Source organism: Schistocerca gregaria, chromosome X (assembly GCF_023897955.1).
Source record: "Schistocerca gregaria isolate iqSchGreg1 chromosome X, iqSchGreg1.2, whole genome shotgun sequence".
Lineage (NCBI taxonomy): Eukaryota > Metazoa > Arthropoda > Insecta > Orthoptera > Acrididae > Schistocerca > Schistocerca gregaria.
Window position 1 is genome coordinate 430,020,113 of NC_064931.1, and position 23,945 is coordinate 430,044,057.

At 41.7% G+C, this 23,945-nt stretch overlaps 1 protein-coding gene across 1 annotated transcript in view; it reads left to right on the forward strand.

Moving 5' to 3' along the window:
* The window catches only part of LOC126298122 (uncharacterized), a 44,140-nt gene extending 21,425 nt beyond the window's left edge, over positions 1-22,715 (forward strand). The window contains exon 2 of the mRNA XM_049989440.1: positions 22,642-22,715. Coding sequence (XP_049845397.1) covers positions 22,642-22,715 — 74 coding nt within the window. The remainder of the gene's footprint in view (positions 1-22,641) is intronic.
* Positions 22,716-23,945: the final 1,230 nt, after the last annotated feature.

Sequence of the window (23,945 nt, forward strand, 5' to 3'; positions counted from 1 at the left end):
ATTCATGAGCCACGCGAATAGTAAACGGTTGCGAAAGCACATTTGACCTCTTAGCAACAAATAATCATGAGTTAATAACGAGCATCAAAACGAATACAGGGATTAGTGAATACAGGGTTGTCGTAGCGAGACTGAATATTGTAAATACCAAGTCTGCCAAAAATAAACGAAAAGTAGACATATTCAAAAAAGCAGAAAAAAATCACTTGATGCCTTCGTGAGAGACAATCCCCACTCCTTCCCAATTAACAATGTGAGTGTAGACCAGACACGGCTTGAATTCAAAGAAATAGTATCGGCAGTGGTTGAGAAATTTATAAGAAATAAATTAACAAACGACGGATCTGATAATGCATGGTACACAAAACGGGTCAGAACACTGTTGCAGAAACAACGAAAAGAAATGTCAAATTTAAACAGACGCTAGATCTCCAAGACTGGCGATCTTTTACAGAAGGTTGAAATTTAGCGCTGATTTCAACGCAAGATATTTGTTACAGTTTCCACAATGAAACTTTGTCTCTAAACCTGGCAGAAAATCCAAAGAATCTGGTCGTATGAGAAATATGCTAGCGGCCACGCACAGTTAGTGCCTTCTCTGCATCATAGCAACGGAGATAGTATCGAAGACAGTGCTTCCAAAGAAAAGTTACTAAATACAGCCGTCCGAAATGCCTTCAAAAAAAGAAGACGAAGTATATATTCCAGAATTTGAATCAAAAACAGCTGCCAAAATGAGTAACGTAGAAGTAAATATCCTCGGAGTAGTGAAGCAACTTAAATCACTTAATAAAAGCAAGTCTTCTGGTACAGACTGTATACAAATTAAATTCCTTTCAGAGTATGCTCATGCATTAGCTCCATACTTAACAATCATTTAAAATGGTTCGCTCGACGAAAGATCCGTACAAAAAGACTGGGAAGTTGCACAGGTCACACCAATATTCAAGGAAGGTAGTAAGAGTGATCCACTAAATTACAGGCCCATATCATTAACTTAGATATGCAGCAGGATTTTAGAACATACATTGTGTTCGAAAATTATGAATTACCTCGAAGAAAACAGTCTATTGATGAGCAGTCAACGCAGATTTAGAGAACATCGTTCCTGTTAAACGCAACTAGCTCTTTACTCACACGAAGTGTTATTACTGTTGACAAGGGATTCCAGATTGACTCCATATTTTTAGATTTCCGGAAGACTTTTGACAATGTACCACACAAGTGGTTTGTAGTGAAATTGCGTGCTTGTGAGAGATCGTCTCAGTTATGTGACTGGATTCGTGATTTCCTGTCGGAGGTCACAGTTCGTAGTAATTGATAGAAAATCATCGAGTAAAACAGCGGTGATTTGCGGCGTTCCCCAAAGTAGTATTATAGGTCCTTAGCTGTTCCTTATGTAAATAAACGATTTGGGAGACAATCTGAGCAGCTGTCTTAGGTTGTTTCGAAATGATGCTGTCGTTTATCGGCTGGCAAAGTCATCAGAATATAAAAAAATTGTGAAATTCGATGGACATCATTAAAACAAAGGCCTTTTCCGTTGCGGCGGGGTCTTCTAACGAAATTTCGATCACCAACTGTCTGCTCCGAATGCGAAAATATTTTGTTGATGCCGACGTACATAGGTACTCATCATAATAAATCTTCATAATAAATAATCATCGTAATAAAATAAGGGAAATCAGACCTCACGACGGAAGATATAGGCGTTCGTTTTTCCCGTCGCTGCAAGAGATTTGAATAACAGAGAATTATTGTGAAATTAGTTTGCTAAATCCTCTGCCAGGCACTAAAATGTGATTTGTAGAGTACCCATGTAGATGTAGATGTAGATGTCGATGTAGACGTTATGAGATACTCCAATAGTTGTTCACCTCACGGTTTCAATATCTAGTTCTCTGCGACAGGCCATTTTTCGAGATCATGCTTTCATATTTCATTACACAAGCGTTTGAAATAGTCAGTACACGTAGACTTACAGGGAATTGATTGTGAAAGTTCTTTAAGTCCAAAAATGAACTACCTTTGAAGAATGATATACCTTTCAAATGTCATAGCATGGTACGCCAATCACAAAATTCTTTAATACGTGTTGCTTTAAGCTTTTATACATTGTGTAATGTCAACTTATGGACAAGTTGCAGGAGCGAAACATTCATTCTATTAAATTTTCTTTCAGTTTTACTCTGATTACTAGAGATGGCTATCCCCAAATAGCTGCGTCACTATCTGTTACCGAAAATGTAAATTCTGTGTCTTGTTCTCCGAAGAAACTAAAATACCCTTAGGCAAAAATTTCAGTGTAGTAGGGGACTTACGTGAATTACCTGTCATCCGTTCATTCCACAAATAGTATGCGCTGACATCATTAAATTGTTCTTTATCAGTAGTATCGTAACCGGAAGTAAATCAGAATGTTCTGTTCCTAGTTACACTTCGCCATACTGCGAAAGTATGTAAATGCTCAAGTAGTACATTTTCACTTAGTGAATTTTGGTGCTGTATCCCTTTAGCACTGAATGGCGTAGGTAATTGTGGAAGGTAATAGGCCCACAGCTACCGAAAAATCTCGTGAACGATTTGGTTTCCATTAACGAGATAATGACATACATTACCGTAATGAAATAGCGTTATCTGCGATGGGCAGGCTCCACACTCCCGAGCTTTAGCCACTACCGTGCCTCACTTTGTTTGCTGTGTGGACCGTGTGGCTGGTACTGCAAACACTGATCTCACTTCCAGGCAACTAGTCTATGTTGTACGGTGATGCTTTTCTAGCCTTTCTTGCGTATCGTACGAAGGTAACCTTTCGCTCATAAACGTGACTCTTGGATTGTACCTCTGATGAATTTTGTTACAGGTAAATAAGGTACCTGCCTTTCTAAGGGGGTGTAATATGTTTCCGTTAGTTATAAGGAGCGTGTCATATGTGTTTTAGTCCATTTGAGACTTGCCAGTCTGGATGTGAAACCTAATGAATTATTGCTCAACGATGGTGCACTGTGGCTAGATTCGAATTCATATCTCGGAGTTAATGCTCCGGAAATTTGTTCGTCAGTACACGTTAGTATAAGTTCGCCCCACTTCGTCATCCTATCAGCTTACAGAGGTGTGCAGCAATATACTTTTTTTAGGCACAGTTCACTCGAATAGTAGACGGTGTTGCACTTCCCCATATTAGAAATAAAAAAATAATTTGGAATTTGTCATTCTTGATTAGTTCGAATCCATGGGAAAAGGGTCAGAATTACTTAAATATCACAGTTACGTGGGCACATCTGTCAGTTGACCTCACTCTCAGCCACTGCAGGAAACATTATTTTCTGAAAACACTATATACGGGATATACGAGTGCATTAAAAATGATACACAACAAAATTATCTACTACCATTGATATGTAGACGATACGTTACTACTGACAGATGGATATAGGACTGACATACAAACAGTTCATCAGCAATGAGATAATTTTCACCCAAAAATAAAATTTATAATAGAAACGGAGAAAAATAAATGCATAAATTTTCTGGTCCTAAAAATAACAATAGTAATAACCACCACAAATAAAAACTTATTGAAAACATACTACTGCGGACATAATTATAAATAAAAATTAATGTCACCCAACATCACATAAATATGATAATGAATAGAATCGTAAAATAACCTGTCAAAAATAACGCTATATAAATTGAAATAACAGCTCTACAGTATATAGCACAAAGAAATTGTTTTACTTCCCATGTAGTGTTCAACTTATTTGAATAATATACAAAGCTTATAACAAATAGTGTACGTAGGGACATAACACTGAGAAGAGAAAACAAACATAAAACAAGTCTAACGCACGTTCCAACAAGATACATAGGCCACATATCGAACAAACTGAACAATATGCTAAATAAAAAGAAAAAACTAGCTTTGCGCACAAACAATAATCTGAAAAGAAAAATAAGATCAGGGTAAAATGAGGTCCCTATTGTTTCGAATCCAGGCATATGCAAACTTTCCTCTGAGGATGGCATTAAATTCTATATCGGAGAAATTGGAAGAAACTTGGAATCAGATTTAAAGAAGACATAAGGATCTGTGAAAGTAATCAGTCAACTTCATTGACACCTGAAAAGTAAAAATTGTAAGGCAGAACAAACAGACAACGCCTTGTAAATTCTATAAAAAATACCTAAAGATCATGCCATGAACATCTTACATATATGAAAAAATCCGAAGGACATCCTTAACGTACAAACGACTGTGATACTTAAAAATTGCTTAGAAAACTTTACTGAAATAATAGAAAAAGAGAAACAATAAAAATGACACGCTACATAAAAAACAATAGAAGATCTCAAACTTCGTATAACAACAAATTTACAATCTCTGAAACTCAAACACCATCCCTGGACTTTCGCGATATTTATTCTGTAAACATAAGGCATCACTGGAAAGAAAACTGTCAAATAACAATCAAACAAGTTCTATACAAAATCACATTGACTTTGAGTCCAATACAAAAGAAACTAGGTGAGTTAAATAAGAACATATTTTCAGACAGAAAACTCGCTCCAAGACATCATTTCACCTAGACGTAAGTACGTAAGTATTATACGGAAAATATATACAGGTAAATATACTGTAACAACTATAACATCTCAACAAGTAGACTTGAAAATTGTAATTCCGCCGAAACGAGCTCACTGAGTTTCAATTTAATCAGCACAAGATGAATAAAATAATTTACAGCTAACATTGTACAAGCTGAAAGAAAATGTCGTAGTTTGATCTTATGTACGTTGCGGGCACAATAGAAATATATGCTACTCATGTCGCATACACTGAGATTTTGCCATCTGCAGTGAACAGATATTTCCTGGTAAACGAGTTAGCAGACTTATTTATTCAACGCTATGATGAACAGAAACTAACATGCACTGTTGTGTTGCATCTGTCGAGAGGTATTCTCTGAGAACGTATAGATCGATATTATTAAATAATCGATTCGTGCTTAAGTTCGTAGCGTTTTTCCATAAGATTAAGATACACAACAGTTACATGTGACAGAAACTTTAGTCATCAATAATATATTCTCTTTCGGTATAGAGAACAGTTTGCCACGCTGGAATTTCTTTTCGATCCCGCGGCTGTAGAATTAACGTGCTTTTGAAGCGAAGAAGTTGTCGATCCAACTTTGAAGCGCATTTTCATCCCGAAAGAAAATTCCTTGTAGGTTGTTCGATGGAGAACGGAGAAGGTGAAAATCTGAGGAAGCAAGATCAGGTGACTTAGGTGGGTACGGAAAGACCTGCCAACCAAACTCCGGTACTGTGTTTTTTGTCAGAATGCGGGCGGGCGTTATCCTAGAGGTGCGGCTGCAAGTCGTCTCAGTCGTTCACAGTGAATGTCAGCAGTGATTATTACACCTCGGGGAAACAGTTCGTAATGCACCAAACTGTCGCTGTTCCATCAGATGCATAACATTGTCTTTAGTGGATGCGCGCAGGTCTTCGTACGCCGAGTGTCCGCTTTATTTGGGCTCAACCATCACTTTCTTTTCTTTACGTTAAACACTAAGACACCATTTCTCGTCATCATAACGATGCAGGATAGGCATGGTCGGTATTGTTCACAAGCCAACTGATGACCGGCAAGTGGAGCTGCAGATATGGCCACACGCAGATTTTTATAATTTTGGTTAAGAGCATGCGGTACCCACACACCCAATTCTTGAACCTTCCTCATATCATGCAAACGTCGCACGATGGTGCAATGACCGCAGTTCATCACACTTGTCGGTTATCGAGTCCACTGACGTGGATCGTTGTGGAATAATGCGTTTAAACGATCTTCATCAAACTCCCAATGTCTTCCTGAACGTGGAGAGTCACTAATGCTCTATGCAATAGGATTATCCCCATACACAGCGCAAATGTTTCTGGCTGCCTTCGCTGCTTTCACATCCATTGACCTCAAACAGAACAATACGTAGGAAAAGTTCCGAGTTCTCAATTTGATACTCTATTTTATAGCGTCCACAACATCACTCACTATCTCCAAATGACAATATGTAAACTCAAACAGCAACAGTGTACTACTAATAAAAAATTACAGTCGATCAATAAACCCATAGCTATTGGAATACCAACAAACAAATCATAAACGCTACGGAATTACGCACCAACCTAATAATTTGTGTTTCAAGTTAGCTTCTGGTGTGTTGAGCACATCAAAAGGTATTCACGAGAGTGTACGGAATGATAGTATCAGCTAATTTATGGGCTGAGATAAGGTTCCTCCCGAAAATCTGAAGGCAATAACCAACAAACGCTCCTAGCGTACATGTTCTAATACCTGTGCTGGATGGCATGACTAACTATATTCAGCGCCGATCTAAAATATCCATTTCAGTACATGTCCGGGCGCTAAGTTCCGTGACGAATGATACGTCATCCTGCATAATACTTACACACACCATTAGATGACTGTCACAAAGGCATATCGTCGATCAGCCACTAGTAAAGATGGAGAAATTTCAAGTGACTGCTCCACTAATATTGATCATATAGTGTAATATGCGACAGGTTGGCTTAGATGTGTAACATAGGACGTCTCAGACCGAATCACGAATAATACACTGGCTGGCATGACGACTGAATCTGAACCAATAGCAGTCGCCAATTTGACTCTGAAATTCCTGGGAGCGACGTAATTAACGCAGATGGTAGATACGACGCTTGAAATGGCAGCAGTGTAATGCCATCCACTGGATTTTGCAGAGGTTGCACGGAATATCATCGATTCCTAGCACAGTTCGTTGTTCTCAATTGCGCACCTGTCCTCCCTTCAGGCAATGCTACGTCTCGGGTTTTACTACGAATTATGTTGCTACAGTGACGGTTTCGGCTAACCAACTACTTTACCGTGTCTGTGCTGCTCGCATACCTCGTACTGGAGAATTACGTACCAATGCCAGATATGCAGGTGGATTACAACTCCGGCAAATGACATTTACCGCACGTCGCACTTGGCCTAACTGCATCTCAGTTCTTACTGTCTTACATGTATTTCCTACTATTATATGCTGAATATCGTTAAGAAGATGAAATTAGTTCAAAAAGTTTGAAAAAAAAATCGAACGTCTGTAGTTAGATGTAGCCTATGTTACAAAGCCACAAATGCGCTCTGACAGAAATCATAGCTTCTCACTTCTCAATTTGCAGAATTGAAAGCTGCTATGAAATTCAGATAGAGTAGTACTGCATGCAAGCCAGAACTTGATTGTAGAATTCTGCCTTTTGCGATATGTGATACAGCCAGCTCAGCTACCCAGATGCTATCTGACCCAACTTACCGACACCTACATTTTAACTTTAACAAAGGCTGTCAAGCGTTTGTTGCTGACTAGCAACTCTGGGAGGAATGACATCACGGTGAAGTGGCATAGCGGTCTACTATGGATTGTTTCCAAAATACATGTGAATTCCTAACGGAACAAACTTCTGAGGTCGTCTGTCCCTAGACTTACACACTACTTAAACTAACTTATACTAAGAAAAACACACACACCCATGCCCGAGGGAGTACTCGAAACTCCGGGGCCGAGCAATCCGTGGCATGGCGCCTCTAACCGCGCGGCCTCTCCGCGCGGCGATTGTTTCCAGAATGAAAGGATGTAGGACTGACTGTGAGACTCACATTTGTACATCTGTCGGAAAGACTCTCACTAACAGCAAGGTCCAGGGTTGAGCCCTAGTCGGTCACATAATTTCACTACACCACATACTACGCTGCACCTTGAAATATTCACTATGGATGCAGTCCAGAGGTTCTCACGAACGGCCAGTAACGGACAAAAATTTACCTTGCATTTTACTTTTATTGAAAAGTCATAACAAATATCCTTCTACGTTTATAGGCCTTTCTTTCTCTGTCTGTCACCTTATAAAGTGCTAAACTGTACATTTACCTGATTAAACTTTAAAAAAAGAACTGGAAATAAATTATATAGTTTTTAAGGACAAGGGCGTATTTTACCATGAGTTGGTACTGCCTGTGACCATAATTCTAATGGTGTTTAATTTTAATTTGGCAGCTTCGAATGTGGTTTTTACGGTGCACGACTGAAAGTCTGATTCTTGAGTTTAATTTTCATTGTTGATCCATAGACTAACCACTATTTTGAGCAGTTTGTCACAATAGAGAAAACTTGTTACTTGCAAGGAAGATAATCTTTAATAAGTTATAGAGGCTTGATCTAGACAGTAATCCTTGCTTAACATTTAGTAGACGACAGATTATCGTAATTCTGTAATTTCGAGTACGATCACACGGAAGTTGAAGAGGATTCATAGGAAGAAGAAAGAGAAGACAATGAGGAAATAAACCACCCAAGTAACGCTCCAAATATGTTACAAGTTCTACTGCCAATATAGTCCGTGAACCTCATGGAATAACTAGGTACTACTTGGAAAGTAAGAAATAGATGAGAATCATTCAAGAAATTTTAAACCCTTGAAATGGTTGACCATACAAAAGAAGAGGCCGAAGAAAATTTGTCTACAGCTAGCGAATCTGAAATTTAGAAGGGAATTTTAATTTTAGTGGGAGTTTATCAGGGTACAAATGTTTCATTCTGTGATTTATGCTCACGTTTACTTGGAAATTCCGAACAGAGAGGAACTTTGAGTAAGGAAAGAGCTTATCAACTGCTAAAAATTGTTCTTTTTGATGATAAGGGTACCAAGGCAGAATGACGTGTAAGTGACAAAACTGCGTAGCTGCGTAAAGTATTTGGAGAACTGAACGGAATATTCCAAAGGTAGTTCAGAAGCAGACCTCGGGATACAACAAATGTTAAAATGCTATGTCTATCAGAGGCCATTGTTCATTTGAAGTTTTCCTCAAAGAGAAGCTAGGAAATATGGACTACTTGGTAGAATTCTCAGCGATGCAACTGAGCAAATGTAATAAAAATATAAGTACACTCAGGAAAATCCAGTAGACCAGCTTGTTAATGAGGTCCCTGCGAGACTGGAAGACACCGGAGGGATCAGTAAAAAATACAGGCTACAATATTACATCTGACCGTTTCTATACATCTGTTGAATTGGCGAATAGTCTGTATGCATATTACAAACCCACCTTGATTGGGAAATTCAAATTCAACAGAAAACACATACTAGTAGACCTTAAAACTTCAGCAGGAGAGCTTTAGCCCTCCAAGTTTGCATTCACAGATCCATGACTAACAAGCATCCAGTAACAATTGTCTCTTTCATCACAACGGAAAAACCGAACAAAATTATGTTGATGTTGTCTACACAAAATCGTCATGCAGGAGTGGACTGATGCACCAAAAAAATAAATATAAATCATAATTGCATTAAGAGATTAATGGATGCCATAGTCCAAATGGCTAAAACATACTCAAAATAAAGAGGTACGAGAAGATGGCCACTGTCAGTATTGTATAGTCTACTTGATATAGCTGCAATGGTTAATTGGAATTAAGGGAAATCAAATGCCAGAAAATTGTATCCCCATTAATCATATCTTGATCTTTAGAAACCATAAGTAGAAGAGCAATCCAAAGACTTGAAAGGAGTCAAATCGCCTGTTGGTGACATACATGGAATGATACTAGAGATAAGAAAATTACTCAAAATGAAGAATCAGCTATGAAAGCAATAAATATGCTTGAAGAGTACAACTAACTGTAGAGTTAGAGATAACATGTTGCCGTGCGGTTAGAGGAGCCATGTCATGGATTGCGCGGCCCTCCCGCCGGAGGTTCGAGTCCTCCCTCGGTATGGGTGTATTTGACGTTCTTAGTATACGTTAGTTTAAGTAGTGTATAAGTCTAGGGCCTGATGACCTCAGCAGTTTGGTCCCTTAGGAATTCACATAAATTTTTTGGTAGTATCCCAAAACCAAATTAACGTGTGGAACCTGCGGTCGCCAAGCGTGTAAGTGGCATTCAGAATAAACCATTCTGTATGCAGGGGTAAACGTGATCTGTAAATGACTGTAGTTTCTCAGGTTGAAGAGAGTTCCTTGATATTTTTCAATGTTCCGTAACCTATGTTGTGCAAGTTTTTTCATTTCTGTTTTTGTAAAAAAAGTAAAAAACTGTTATTCAGTTATTATATCAAAAAGAGTATAAAAATTTTGGTCAGTCTGTATATTAAAGTAGGGAAGTAACGTTTCAAGTTTATGCACACTTTCATTGTCTAAGGATTGAGTACTGTTGCCTGTTACACTTCACCAGAGAAAAATAGGATGGTAACGTATACGTTTTTGAACGCCCTTATATGTTTCATACATTACGTTTCTAATTATGATGTCACTGAGCACTTTTAAACTGACCTCACATTGGAAACAGAATCGCTTAAAATAAATACATATTACAAGATTTATAGCTTATTGTAATACGCACAAAGTGTGCATTTGGTTGGTGCTCCATGTAACCTAAAATAACTTGTCGCTCCTAGAATTAATATTTCAGGAGTTAATAAGTTAGACGACGTAGATTACAAAGGTCAACTAAAATATGTATAATAGTCAGTGGGGCTAGAGTTCCGACTGCTTCAACGATAAGCATAAAACATACCTGAATAATATGAGCTGAGCTACACAGGTGAAGGCTATTTGTTGATGCGGAGAACAACACAATAACCACACGAGTTCAAATCAAATTTCAAAAAGTTCACTAATCGAGTAAATTAAACTATTCAGCTCTCTTCGGAGCATTTCTACAGCCCTTCTGAGGTTGTCACTAGCGACAGCAGCTTCATCTGTGGAAAAGTGGTCTTGAATCAAGTGGTGATAGTCAGTATGAGCATAATACTAAACGTCGACCTTCATCACCTGACTGAAGCTTTAGCATCTGCTGATGATGGAGAGGAAACAAGACATTGCGAAACTACGTTTACCATATTTACGTGTGTTAACGCCGATATGAGTTAAAATTCGTCAACGTGCTGCAAAGACTAACAAGGGTTTGCCATGACACTGAGATCACAGATTTACTACATACTTTGTACTCCTTTACTAGGTCATTAAAACAACATAATGCATAATGTGCAAAGCAGTAAAGCGCACTACTCTGGTAATTTCGAGAAAATCGCAAGAGAAGGCTTACGCGTCTCTTATGTACCGAAGGTATCTATGCTAGGTGCTGAATGTTATAGTTCGTGGTGACCGAGTGGTTAGCGTTACATTTTCGTAAGACGAAAGTGTATATGGCAACTTAATTTTTAATCTCTATTTTGTTCATCAGTGGTCATATTATTTAATTTTTATGACATTTGAGATGTAATATAATTAAAAAACCTAGTTTATTTGAGTGAAGTCTCAGTGAGTTTCATGTTATTTGACCACTTACTAATTTTTATTAAATTTAATTATTATAACAAACTTATTTATAACTGTCGACAAGTAAATGAAAAAACGCATAGAGTTTTCAAGAAAATGTATGGCTGCCGTAGTTCGCGAAGTGCCTTATAAATGCACTCTGGTAAGGTACTCTGAACTATTTTGCACCTGGACGTTTCGAGCTGCAGACAGAGACGCAGGCCTCATTTGGCAATTAACCTGCATAGGGGTGAGACGTTGCTAATGTAGCGAGAATGAATAACGTAGGCGAAAATTTTTTTAACATGGCATAATTTACACTTGTACTACAAAAATTTGAAGATTTGAGCGGTAGTCGAACCGTCGCCTCGTACACCTTCATCTTACAAAGCTCGAACACTAACCGCCTTTTTTTTATGTGAAGAGTTGAGTGATCAGTTCTGAGCTGCTAGAGACAGGATGGGAAGGGGTCGAAACCCGAGGCTTGGCCACTACGCCTCCCCCTTCCCATCCCTTAATCACGCCCTTACAGTTTCTTTATTTATTTATTTCTTATCTTTTTTGACCGGGAACAGGCTAAGTAAACAAAATTTCTTTATTTGTACAATCATAAATACAATAGAAAAGCCATCCTTCTGGCGGAATCAACATGAGACATTATGCTCGAACGAGGCGAGCAGACGTCTTTATTAACAAGGCGTCGTAAAAAAATAAAAATCTGAATTAAGCTAAGAGGTGTGAGGCAATAGAAAAAAAGGGAAGAAGGTGCAGGGTTATGATGTGACTTGCAGGCAGCTGCCCTGCAGATGGAGCGTGGGCTCAGAGCGGGCAGGGGTCAGCGTTTGAGGACTGGCCACTGTTTCCCTGGCACTGCTACCGGGGAGAAGAGCACGAAAGGAGGGTAGAAGCCAAAGAGGAGGGGACAATAGAGGTGGGGGAATGAGCAACGTGCTCTGGTATAGTGCATAAAAGAAAGGAGGCGTTTATCCATGTTACGATATAGAAAGTAGCGCGGAGAGTCTCAGATGACAGCAGGAGGAGGCGCGAGTGTCGTCCGCGTGTCGCACCATGCAGCTGAGGAGGTAAAGATCGCGTGTAGGTAACTGCCGAAGAAGGTGAGGTAGCGCGGTCGGTGCTCGACTTCACTGTGGGCAGTTTGTAAGTACTGCCAGAAATCGAGGCGTGATTTGTCGCCATCATTATACATGTAGATCACCCATTCAAACGCATGATTTTTCGTGTCGGGGAAATAAGTATCCTCAGGATCGACAAAAGTCCATGGGTCAATCGAATCCGGCGGAACGCGGAGGTAACAGCAACGAATCGTCGCCCAAGTTTCTAGACGTCACTGGTGGCAGCCCAAGTGGACGTCGTCATCCGCGAGATGGCAAATTGAACAAAGCGGAGCGTCAGTCTGATGGCGTGGAGACGTTGATTTACGACGTGGTACCATGTTGCCTGGCCGTTGGAGGGAAGGCAAATCTGGTGGATATAACATCAAACGGTGGGCCACTGCGTTGATGGATGTCTTAGTTCGTTGTTGTAGGATATGTAACGAAGCAGTGGGGTGTAAGAATCTTTAGGTTGAGGAGAAAGCGCCTTCGGTAAGTGAGTGTGAGCATAACTGAAGTAGACGAAGAAATCAGATATGTGCGTCAGATGGTGCTTGATGTGTCCGATTGTTACTGGTGGTGTTATGGTCGCGGACATAAGAATTTCCACCAAGCTGCGCGTAAGGGAGGGGCCCTCCTTCCACACCTTGTGCATGGTGGACATGTACAAGGCCGCCGCTGGGAATCGCACACAGACAAGGCCGAGGCCCACTCACGGGGGGAAGTTGAGCGTTTCGTAACGGGCCTTAAACAGCGTCCGAAAGCATCCTGGAGGCTGCAGCCAATAGTTGATGGCAGCGGGATGACCTGTGCGATGTGGACCATTCTAGAGGCCACATGTTGATTGATGTATTGGACCGTTGTAAAGAATCGAGTCGGCGAAGAAGATTTTGTCGCACCGCCTAGCGGAAAATTTGGAGCACACGCCGAAAATTGATGGTAGCGGAGCGGCGCACGGTGGAGGTGAAAATGATACCAATTTATCACAGTTATTGTACATACGGGAGAGGTGCTTAATCACCGTGGACATCGCTGTGGACTTAGCGACATTCATGTTACTACCTTCTGCAGTTCCGTACGTTGATATCAAATCAAGCACCGTTTGTGTTTCATTCCGTTAGGGGACCAAGAGGAGTTGGTCGTCCGCATACGCACGATACCGAAAACTGTGCTGTCGCGAAGTGAGACGTGAAAGGTGTCTCATCAGACTCCCGATGAGTTGCTCCAGGTTTATGGAACGTCGGATCGTCACTCGTCCAGCCGCACGGCTACTGGCCTGAATCAGCGATTCGGCGGTGCCGCATAGGCGCCGGATGACATAGATAAAGGCGGGTGGAAAAGCCATTCAGCTCATTACGGAGAAGATGGTTCAATGGTTCAAATGGCTCTGAGCACTATGGGACTTAACATCTTAGGTCATCAATCCCCTAGAACTTAGAACTATTTAAACCTAACTAACCTAAGGACATCACACAGATCCATGCCCGAGGCAGGATTCGAACCTGCGACCGTAGCAGTCCCGCGGTTCCGGACTGCAATGCCTAGAACCGCACGTCCACCCCGGCCGGCCCTTACGGAGAAGAGAAAACGATGCCGCACCTTGTCGAAATCAATGGCAACCACCACGGCGCGGGGTCTGCACGCCGCTGGTAGTGCAATTAAATCACATACTTCTGTGGCCACTTGTATGTTAACTGATCCACCAGGACTTTCTGTTCTGGGGATATAATGCTACGAAGGATCTTGCAACATCGCGTCGCCAGGAGTCGTGTAAATATTTTATAGTCTGCGTTAAGCAGAGTCAGGGGACGGTAGTGTGCTGTCGTCACTCGCGGTGTCGGTTTGCGGATGATTACAATAATTCCTGTGACGAAGGACGGCGGTACAGCGATCCCCATCGTCATCAGTTGATGAAACATCGTCGTCCACCGTGAAGCCATTAGCGCGATTCTATCGGCAATCCGTCGACACCAGGTGACTTACTCAGAGCACCTTTGTTGACCGCGTAGTAGACTTCGTCGCGCGTAAGTAGCTCCATCAGTTCGTCCGCTTCTTCGCTAGCGAGGGTGCGAGTTACGTATGGTAACACGAAATCCTATAACTCCTCAGCTGGTACAATGTGCGGTAGCAGTCTACAAAGGCATTGACGATTTCGGCCTGTCATGTGACTTGCTGGGCGCGACAGGTGGAGATCTCGGTGATGAGTTGTTGTCGGTGTTTCATATCGGCGGTGATATGATGCATGGTGGGATGTTCTCGTTCAGCCGAATCTCGACGTCGGGTCAGTACCATCGTCCCTGCAGTCTACGGCGTGCCAACGCTACAATTTGTACCTTAATCTTGCCGCGTTCCCTCTGGGTTTCAGAGGTGGGCGGCTGGGCGTTCAGCACGCGGAGAAAGGCGTAGAAATCGTCGGCAGTGTGCCGGCACCACGCACCTACTTCCTTGCCATACTGAATCAGGGTACGTCGAATGGCAGGTTTGGCACATTCCAGCCTCCAAATCAAGACTGTGCAGTACTTAGGTAAGCGACGTTCACAGGTGGCCCATGCCTCTGTGACACGTTGAAGACATTCGGGATCATGAAGATGGGAGGTGTTTAGCTTCCACGGTGCACGACTGCGCCAGACCACTTGTTGCGGAAGGAGAATGTTGCAGATGCACAGTGGTTCGAAAACGGCAAGGGCCAAAGTTCAGCACCTTGGACTGCAGGTGTAAGATTCCGAGAGACGTAAATCCGATCAGGACGGCTCTCGGAGTGACTCGCTTGGTAAGTATGTCCAGGTGCGTCGTAGTGCCGAACTTCTCAAATGTCACGGAGCAACAGATCGCGGACGACGAGGTGCAGTTCTTGACAGATGTTGTAGTGAGGCATTTTATCTTTAGAGTACAGGACACAATTAAAATCATCCCCAAGCAAGTAAGGTCACAGCGTCCAACAAACAAAGGGGCGATTTCTTCCGAATAGAAGTGCGCCCTGTCGCGTCTGCGGGTGGACCCGGAAGGGGCGTAAATGTTAACAATACGTGTCCGCATGACGATGACAGCCAAGCCTCTGGCGGATGGACGGTATGTGATATCAGCTACCGGAATGCTTTTTTCGCGTGTAGATGGCTACGCCACGTCCTAGGTGGTAACCAGGAGAAGGATAAGTATTACACGACGCGACGTCTGGAAGTGTGGCCAAATATACTTCCTGTAGTAGTGCGATGTCGACGTCCGATGTACATAACATCCCTCGCAGCAGTTGAATTTTCACGGGGAAGCTAATGGTGTTACTGCTGATCATCGCTACTCGGTAGGTTTGGAGTCGTACCTCGCCATGGAGGAGAACTCCATCAGTGGAGGGTCGGTCTAAGGCGCTGCAGTCATGGACTGTGCAGTTGGTCCCGGTGAAGGTTCGAGTCCTCCCTCGTGCATGGGTGCGTGTATTTGTCCTTAGGATAATTTAGGTTAACTAGTGTGTAACTTCGCAGTTAAGTCCCATAAGATTTCACACGCATTTGAACATCAACAGAGGGTGAAGAGGGGCGTGGCAATGGCGAGTCATGCCATACGGCACCTAACGGCGTTATCGGCGGAGTAACCAGGCTTCCGCCTGGGGTAAATCCGTCCCCTGTGTGCAGTTTGGGCCTTCGTCGACGTCGTCCCTCCATGCCATTGAAGGCGCTGTCATTGTGATGTTCCTATGTTCCACTTCGTTCGTAGCAGCGGAGGACGTCTGGGCGGCAGTCGCAACAGTGGAGTCCATTGTCTCAGATGCAACTGAGCGAGCCTTTTGAGTAGGCACCGGCACAGCCACAGCCGGCGTCATGTTGTCGTCATTCGTGTCGTCGTGCAGGCCCGCGGCTCCGTCGAGCCGGACGGCCTATGGAGCCTCAGTTGGAGGTGATCTGTCTCGTCCTGGGACGGTACGGCGCTTCCTCTTGCGCCTTTGAGGTGAACGTTGTTTGGATGTTCGTCCCTCGGTGTCGGAAGACGAGAGGGAGTCGCAGCGGTCTGGGAGGAAGGCCGTCACGGGAACGATAAGTGACGGTGCGTCCATATCGGCGGTCGGGTGGGCATCGGAAGTCGTCGCTGTTGGTAGAGGTGCTGGAGTAGCATCAGGTTGTGAGGGCGACGGATCATCCCCCGCGGTATCCGTAGCAGCTCGAAGGGTCACTGTTACGTGGTCCGACAGACGGAGGCCGGTGGGACGAGAAGAGAGCGCCGTTGCGTAGGTGAGCGGTAAAACCGTCGTCGTAGTCGGAGGCGCCACGGTAGCGGCTGGCAATTGGGTGATTCGTCGCTGAAGACACTCACACCTTAGGTGGCCTTCTTTGCTGCACCCGGAACAGGTCTTGGGTTGGCCGTTGTATATGACGACCGCACGGCACCGCTGATTTAAGAACGGGGTACGTTCGGAATTGTGCCCAGCGTTCGTCTGTGTGGCGACGTACAGTGCCATAGGCGCGGGAAGCGACGATAACGTCTTCCGCCGGGAGCTCGAACGGGAGCTCGAAAACTCGTATGTTGTGCATTCCTAAGCCTGCGTGGTCGACAGTGATGGCACCGACATTTCCGTCGGCGTGGCAAAAGCGTAGTCCGTGTTTGGTGTCACTATGTATTCTTTCGCACACCGCGTCACTGACGACTTTGACGTACAACGTACTGCTCACTATGGACAAATGGATGCCCAAGATGTCGGAAGCTGGGACCTTAGCAACGTCGCGTAGGCAGTGTTTCACTTCCAAGGCCTGTGGTCATGTGTAGTCGTTTGCAGAAGCTGAATCGTAGTGTTGATTTTCTAAAACGATTGGCCATGATTCTACTACACGTGAGCGACATGGAAGTACTGGCCGCTGAAAACCAAACAATAGTGAGAGCACGCGCTCCGCAGGCGGAAAGAACAGCACGTGCGCACCGCACGGCTGGGAAAGCCGGACTGTAATAGAAGCACAGAACTTTTCTTAAGATTCACTCAGAATTTCCAGAATAGTGCACTTTACTACTGGCAAATTATGTTGTGTTAATGGTCTACTAGAGGTACACAAAGTTTGAAGTACGTCGTAGTCGCCCCTTGTAAGTTCTAACAGTGAAATTAAGATTTCAATTTTAAAACTAACTTGTGCAAATGTAGTTTTAGAATAAGTTTATCTGTGCGGAACTGTGCCAAATACACACTGTTACTGAGAAACCACGAATAAACGCAGCGCAGTCTGACGAAAAGAAACCTTCATGATATTCTTCTGGAGTTTGCCCGTTCATGTTCGTTCAAAAGGCGTAATCAAATTCCGTTTCGACGAAATCAGCACGCCTAAAAAAGTGTGACATCGTTTGATACACTAGTCAAAAAGTTTAAAAATACAGTTTTGCTAGATTCTGGCACCAGAGGCACCTGTAAGCCTAATACTCTTCTGTTTCTGACAGTCTTCTGGCCAGATCACCTATTATTTCGAGTATCTGTGCCTCAGCATTTGTCTGACCAAGAGAGATACTGAGATGTTTTAATCACTGTACTCGTTTTTAGAGGTGCGAAGTTCATATCCGCGGCTGGCAACCCTGATTTAGGTGTCGCATGCTTTTCATAAATAATCTAAGACAAATGTGGAGAAAAATTGTTAGCTACACCCTGGATGGATTTCATTTGCCTTCCTTGTTGTATCCGAGCTTGTTCTCTAAGTCGATGAGACATTAAAGACTAACTCTTATTCCTTCTCTGGCCGACGATGTAGAGTAGCTCAGTGATCATCCATCAGTGCTTTGTCCACTGTATGAGATATAAAGGCAGAATGCGCCTTGTATCTTAAATGGTGGCCGCTGACGGGCATCGCAGTTCAATGATAACCGTACTTTACCTTGAATGTACGAAGAAACACAAATACCACGGCATTGTGTGCTAATATTGTTTATGACTGTCCTCGACAAGGCTCTATCCGCAAGCGCAAAGGTGCTCTGTACTGGAAATGCCCTGCCAGTAGTATTGTGTAGGTGCCAGGATGGACAAGGAAGAAGGCTTCCGGTATGGGCATAATAAAAATAGGAGGCTTTAGAAGTAAACATGAAAATTATACTTCTGGTACGCGATATATAGTACGACCGCTAGTGAAGGCGTGCTAGCCACCAACCATTGGAGTAACTATCGCTCTGAGCTGAGGTGGACATAAGTCCAAAAGGTAGGAAAAGAGCAGGCGGAAGGTTAAGCAAGTCTCGCCAGTCAGAGCCAACGCCAGCGAGAACGAGCGCCTCCCACCCGTTGTCCTGGAATCTGCAAAACAGCACGTGATTCTGATCCCACGCACCCTACTGGTTGGCTTCAGGAGTCGCACGGAAAGAGTCGCCTGTCAGCAACCATTACTGGAATTAAGTCAATCCTTAAATATAAACTAGTTTGGCACTGTGGCCATGTGAGAGAGTGCCGAATACAGAGATGAAAAAACCATCAGCGAGAAAAAAATGAAATTATCAATACACTACTCCCCATAGTCCACCAAAACTGATGGTTTCTTGTACATAATGTATAGAGCTCACACAATCAAAAAATAAGTAAACGCAGTGTACTAAAGGACATGTGATGTAGAACACTAACTTGTGAAGCTTTCTTCACTAATTATCTGTGACTTCTACTGTGCAATAATTTGACGTAAATCTTCGTCCGACGAGATACAAAAACTACATCCGGCCACTGAGTGTCTGTGAAGGCGAAGATATACAAAAGTGCCGAGCAGTGCTCCTCTTTGCTTGCTAGTAAATTTATACGATACCTTTCGAATATTCACACACGCGAGAACAGCACGAGTGAAATATACTTACCTTCTTTTGAGACTAATGTGGGAAAGTAGTGGCATTGACATTTCTTGTGTTCGTTTTCTTTCCCGATCGGCAGACATCCCAGTGCTACAATGTTACTCCTCGACTTCATGAAAAATCTTGAAGAAATAACGCCAGCTGACTAAGTGAAAGAGAATAAAGAACATTACAGACATTCATATAGCTTGCTACTTTGTGTAGATACGATATGCAACCTGTCGCTTTTTAACTCTGTCATTATTTTTTCTGTTGTTAACTAGTTTTCGAGCCAATGCAAGCTTATCGTAAGATGGAGTTAGACGAAGACATTATATAAAAGAACATTGCTTCCTTTAGTATATTTAGGTAAACCACTACTTGGTGTTGATTCTGCAGTAGCTAGAAAACCAGGTAACGGTATAACAATTTGTACCAGATACGAAGAATTGCTAGTTGCATAGGATTCCTACATAAGTTATCAATCTGAACCTCAGTTGTAGTTCATCATGCGCAGTGGATAGAACGCGTTTATGTATCGTTTGTTTCACAGACGCAGTCACTTCACATATTTTTCTACTGCAAATTTCTGCACCACGCAAAGAAGTCGTTTTCTCGGATTACAAATTATGCTTAAAAGTTATATTCGCTGTCCTTTGAAGCCGCGTTTGAACACTTACATAAATTTCATGCACTCCCCAACCACTTTATGCTTTATGGAGGTGACTGAAACATGCAACCGTATCGTTTTACAACCGACATTTTTCATAAGCGAAAGTGTGAATGTCGTTACGCCGAGTGGCGAAGCTCTTTCTATCCGTCGTTAACAGCTGCTCATTATCTCGGAGAAAGCCTTCCGTAATCCAGACGATTTTCAAAATGTTAGTTATCAATTATAAAAGAGTACAGGGATTGGGTGTTACAATGAAACACAACGCCAAGAAATCGAGTCCGGATTGAAATTACACTAGTACGTAGGAAGCACATAAGACACGCACGTAAGTTTGAACGTAATATCTTTACATTATGTAATTATGAATACAAAGAAATAAAACACAGTGTGACACAAATACGTACCTATGAGCTAAACAGAAGGATGAACAAAACTGATAATAAGGAAAAATTTTAAATTACATTAAAGCTATATTTTAGAAACCTCAATAAATTTTACAAAATGCGCTTGAAGGCTTGATTGCCCAAGAAACGTAGAAATAAATAAAGTGGGAGCTCCAGCATTTTTTAAAACTTTTCTTCTCTTTGATTTTTGTACTTGACACACCCTATCAAAGTAAGTTATCAATTTGAGCGAATTATGTTACAGTTGATTATGTGGAGGGTACACCGCGAGTATTTGAACAGAGAATTGGCCATCTACATATGTTTTCTCATTTCACGACAATACTCTAATGGTGATACATCTCAGTGAACAGCTTCTCTGTACAAAAATATGTCATCCCCAAACAGCCTCAGAGGCCTGCCAATTTTTTCTTGAGGTAATTGAAATGCAAATATATATTCGTGTTAAGAATAATTATTTCTTGCAGTTCTTAAAATATGAAACTGAAGTAGTTTGCGGAAAATAACTCAACTATCAACCTCAGAAAAGGATACTATACTACACACATATCACTGGTAGATAAATTATTAGTGCTATTACATAATACTGGCATTCAGTACGTTATCTTGATCACATTCTTTATATAAAGAAAATGGCCAAGCTAATTTTCTAAATGTAGGAATTGTGAAATAGATCTGACCAATGAGATAATAACCGTTACAGGGAACAAACTGTTTTAATGCTATCGATCATAGTGAGAAGTTCTGTCATTGTACCGTTTCACGTATACTACAGCTTACTTTTTATATTATTATGCACTGTAATTAGAATAGTTAACTACAAATTACCTTGAACATTGAGGTATTCCCCAAGGGAGTATTTCGCATCACTGCTTTTCACAATACGCCGAATTAGTCCAAAAAGTTTCGAGGTTGGATTAATGAAACTAGAGAAAAGTTGAAGTGATGGTTTCAATGCCACATCCCCTCCCCTCCTTGAGTAAAATGCTCGTCACGTTCATGTAACCATAGGAAACTGTCATAAAAGTACTTCTTTGGGATGTTGTTCACCTCCCGTGTCACATTAGCTTGAATGATGTCAATTATACCGTCAAAGCCTTGACCTTTCATGTGAATATTTCTGGACTTTGTCGCTTTGTAGTAGTTCCATAATAATAACATCAACTCTTATCACCCATTTCAACAAGCCGTGGCGGGCTTTCACACGTTTGTTATTATTCCTATTGTCGTTCTTTTCGAGTCAAGGTGTATAGGGCGAACCCTTTACACACTTTGCTCTTCTTGCAGACATTCTGGAGGATGTCTTGAGCATTTTGTAAACTGCCAGTACTCTTCGGTGTATTTACAATCGATTGTAAATCAGAAGCACCTAATTTTCGTATAAGATATCCATTCCAAAGAATGTGAACCGTCAGACTGCCGAAAAATGTATGACTGATTATTTTCAGGATAAGGAAATACACGGAACTAATGACGATCAGAAAAAGATTTGTGTAATTATGTTGATTTTTTGGTGACTTTCTTATTAATTATGAAGCTAAACTTTTGTAGAACTGCAATTATAATGCAAAATACTGTGTAATTATCCTGATTTTTTGGTGACTTTCTTATTAATTATGAAGTTAAACTTTTGTAGAACTGCAATTATAATGCAAAATACTGTCCATTCCGTTCAAGGGCAATAGATATAAAAATAGCTGTATTGCATTGCAATTAAACTTATGTAACAATTAATGAAATGTATGTGGGTAACAGCAGTCACTAAACATCTGCGATCTTAGTTAAATTTTCAAGTCATTATAAGATATTAGACAGTTAATTATCATTACACTGGGCTCTTTTAACATATGCTGAAAATTGTACACACCCTGTTGTGTAAGAACTCTGAAAGGGCAAACACGTCGACCTGTTTAGCAGCAATGCAGTCGTGTAGGTATTAGTTAAAATGGTGGCTGTATTAGAATTTACCCTACCTTCCCCACAGTATAATTGCAACAGTGAACCACAGCGTAAACGTGTATCTCAGAATTTATTGTCCCCTAAAATATTCATCAAACAGTGTAATTGCGAAAGTGAGCTCCAGTATCCACAGCAGCAATAAACAGAAGCAGAGTATTGTGCAGTTTGGAACGATCATCCAATGATTCTGTTTAGTCCCAATATGTTACGAGCAGCCGAGTTACCTCACGAGCAATGTGTCGATACTCACGAAGAGCAGCAGCATTGTTGCTGTTGTTTTGATAAAGCAGCTTTACGAGTAAAGCTCTGCTCACCTTGCACACACACATGTTGACTGTCTGCAACTATAATTCATATTGATGCCTGTGTTTCAAGCCTACGTCGCCATACCGGTACAACAACAACAACAACAACAACAACAGTGCCACGTCGGCTCTGACAGTGGGTGAGACAAAATCTGCTACATAACAGTAATGTGAGCCCGGCCGTTAGTCGTTAGCGCCGTGGATACGGTAGCGCCGTACAAATTTTGAGTCATACAGTAACCATTCCTTTGCTGTTATTGCATAAAGGCTGTCATCGTCCTCTGCACAATACGCAGTACAACCGATTTGCTTTACTGTGGAAGGTTTATCTGTTTAGCAAGAGTAGTAGAAGGCAGATTTCAGACTACCTAACAGATCAAAACGAAAATTTCTGTTCCCACACTGACAATGTTTAGTGTTTATGAAAAAAGTTCAAGGCAATCGTAAAATGGGTTTTAGACAGGTACCTGCCGAGTAAAACTGTGAGGGACGGGAAAAACCCACCGTGGTTCAACAACAAAGTTAGGAAACTACTGCTGGAACTTCCCCTTAGAAAACTTTTATGAGTTACTGTGCTGATAAACCTCTTACATTATTTGATTTTCAAACAGCTGAGCAAAACTGAACGTACTCAGACATTACTCTCTTTACTTATTCTGATCAACAGTAAACTGACACATAATATTTTTAGCGCAACGCAAGCTGACTTTCAAAAATCCCTACAAAAGGTTGGCCCTTACTTACATTAACCTATACGTTTCACAAATCACTTACCTCACAAAAATCTTCGTTACTCGAACTACTGCAATACAGCGAGCCCCAATACTGCCAGCTAAATAAAAGATTCAAACTACTGAAGGCACTAACTACTGATAGGCATAGTTAGCAAATGAATATATATATATATATATATATATATATATATATATATATATATATATATATATATATATAATAAAAGATTCAAACTACTGAAGGCACTAACTACTGATAGGCATAGTTAGCAAATGTATATATATATATATATATATATATATATATATATATATATATATATATATCAGTTCATGACATACAGTCTTACAAATTTACTGTCTCTGTCCAGATCATCCGCTCTCAAAACTCTGTCATCTCACTCCCCACATCCACCACTGCTGGCGGCTCACCTCCAACTGCGCAAAGCTACGCGCTGTTAACAGCCAACAGCCCAACACTACAATAGCGAATATTACAACAATGCCACCCAGCCACAGACTGCACGCAGCACAGCCAGTGATTTTCATACAGTGCGCTACGTGGCGTTATCAATATAAAAACCTAAACAGCCTACTTACAGATGTAAAAGTCATTCACAATCCCGTCACTCGGCAACTG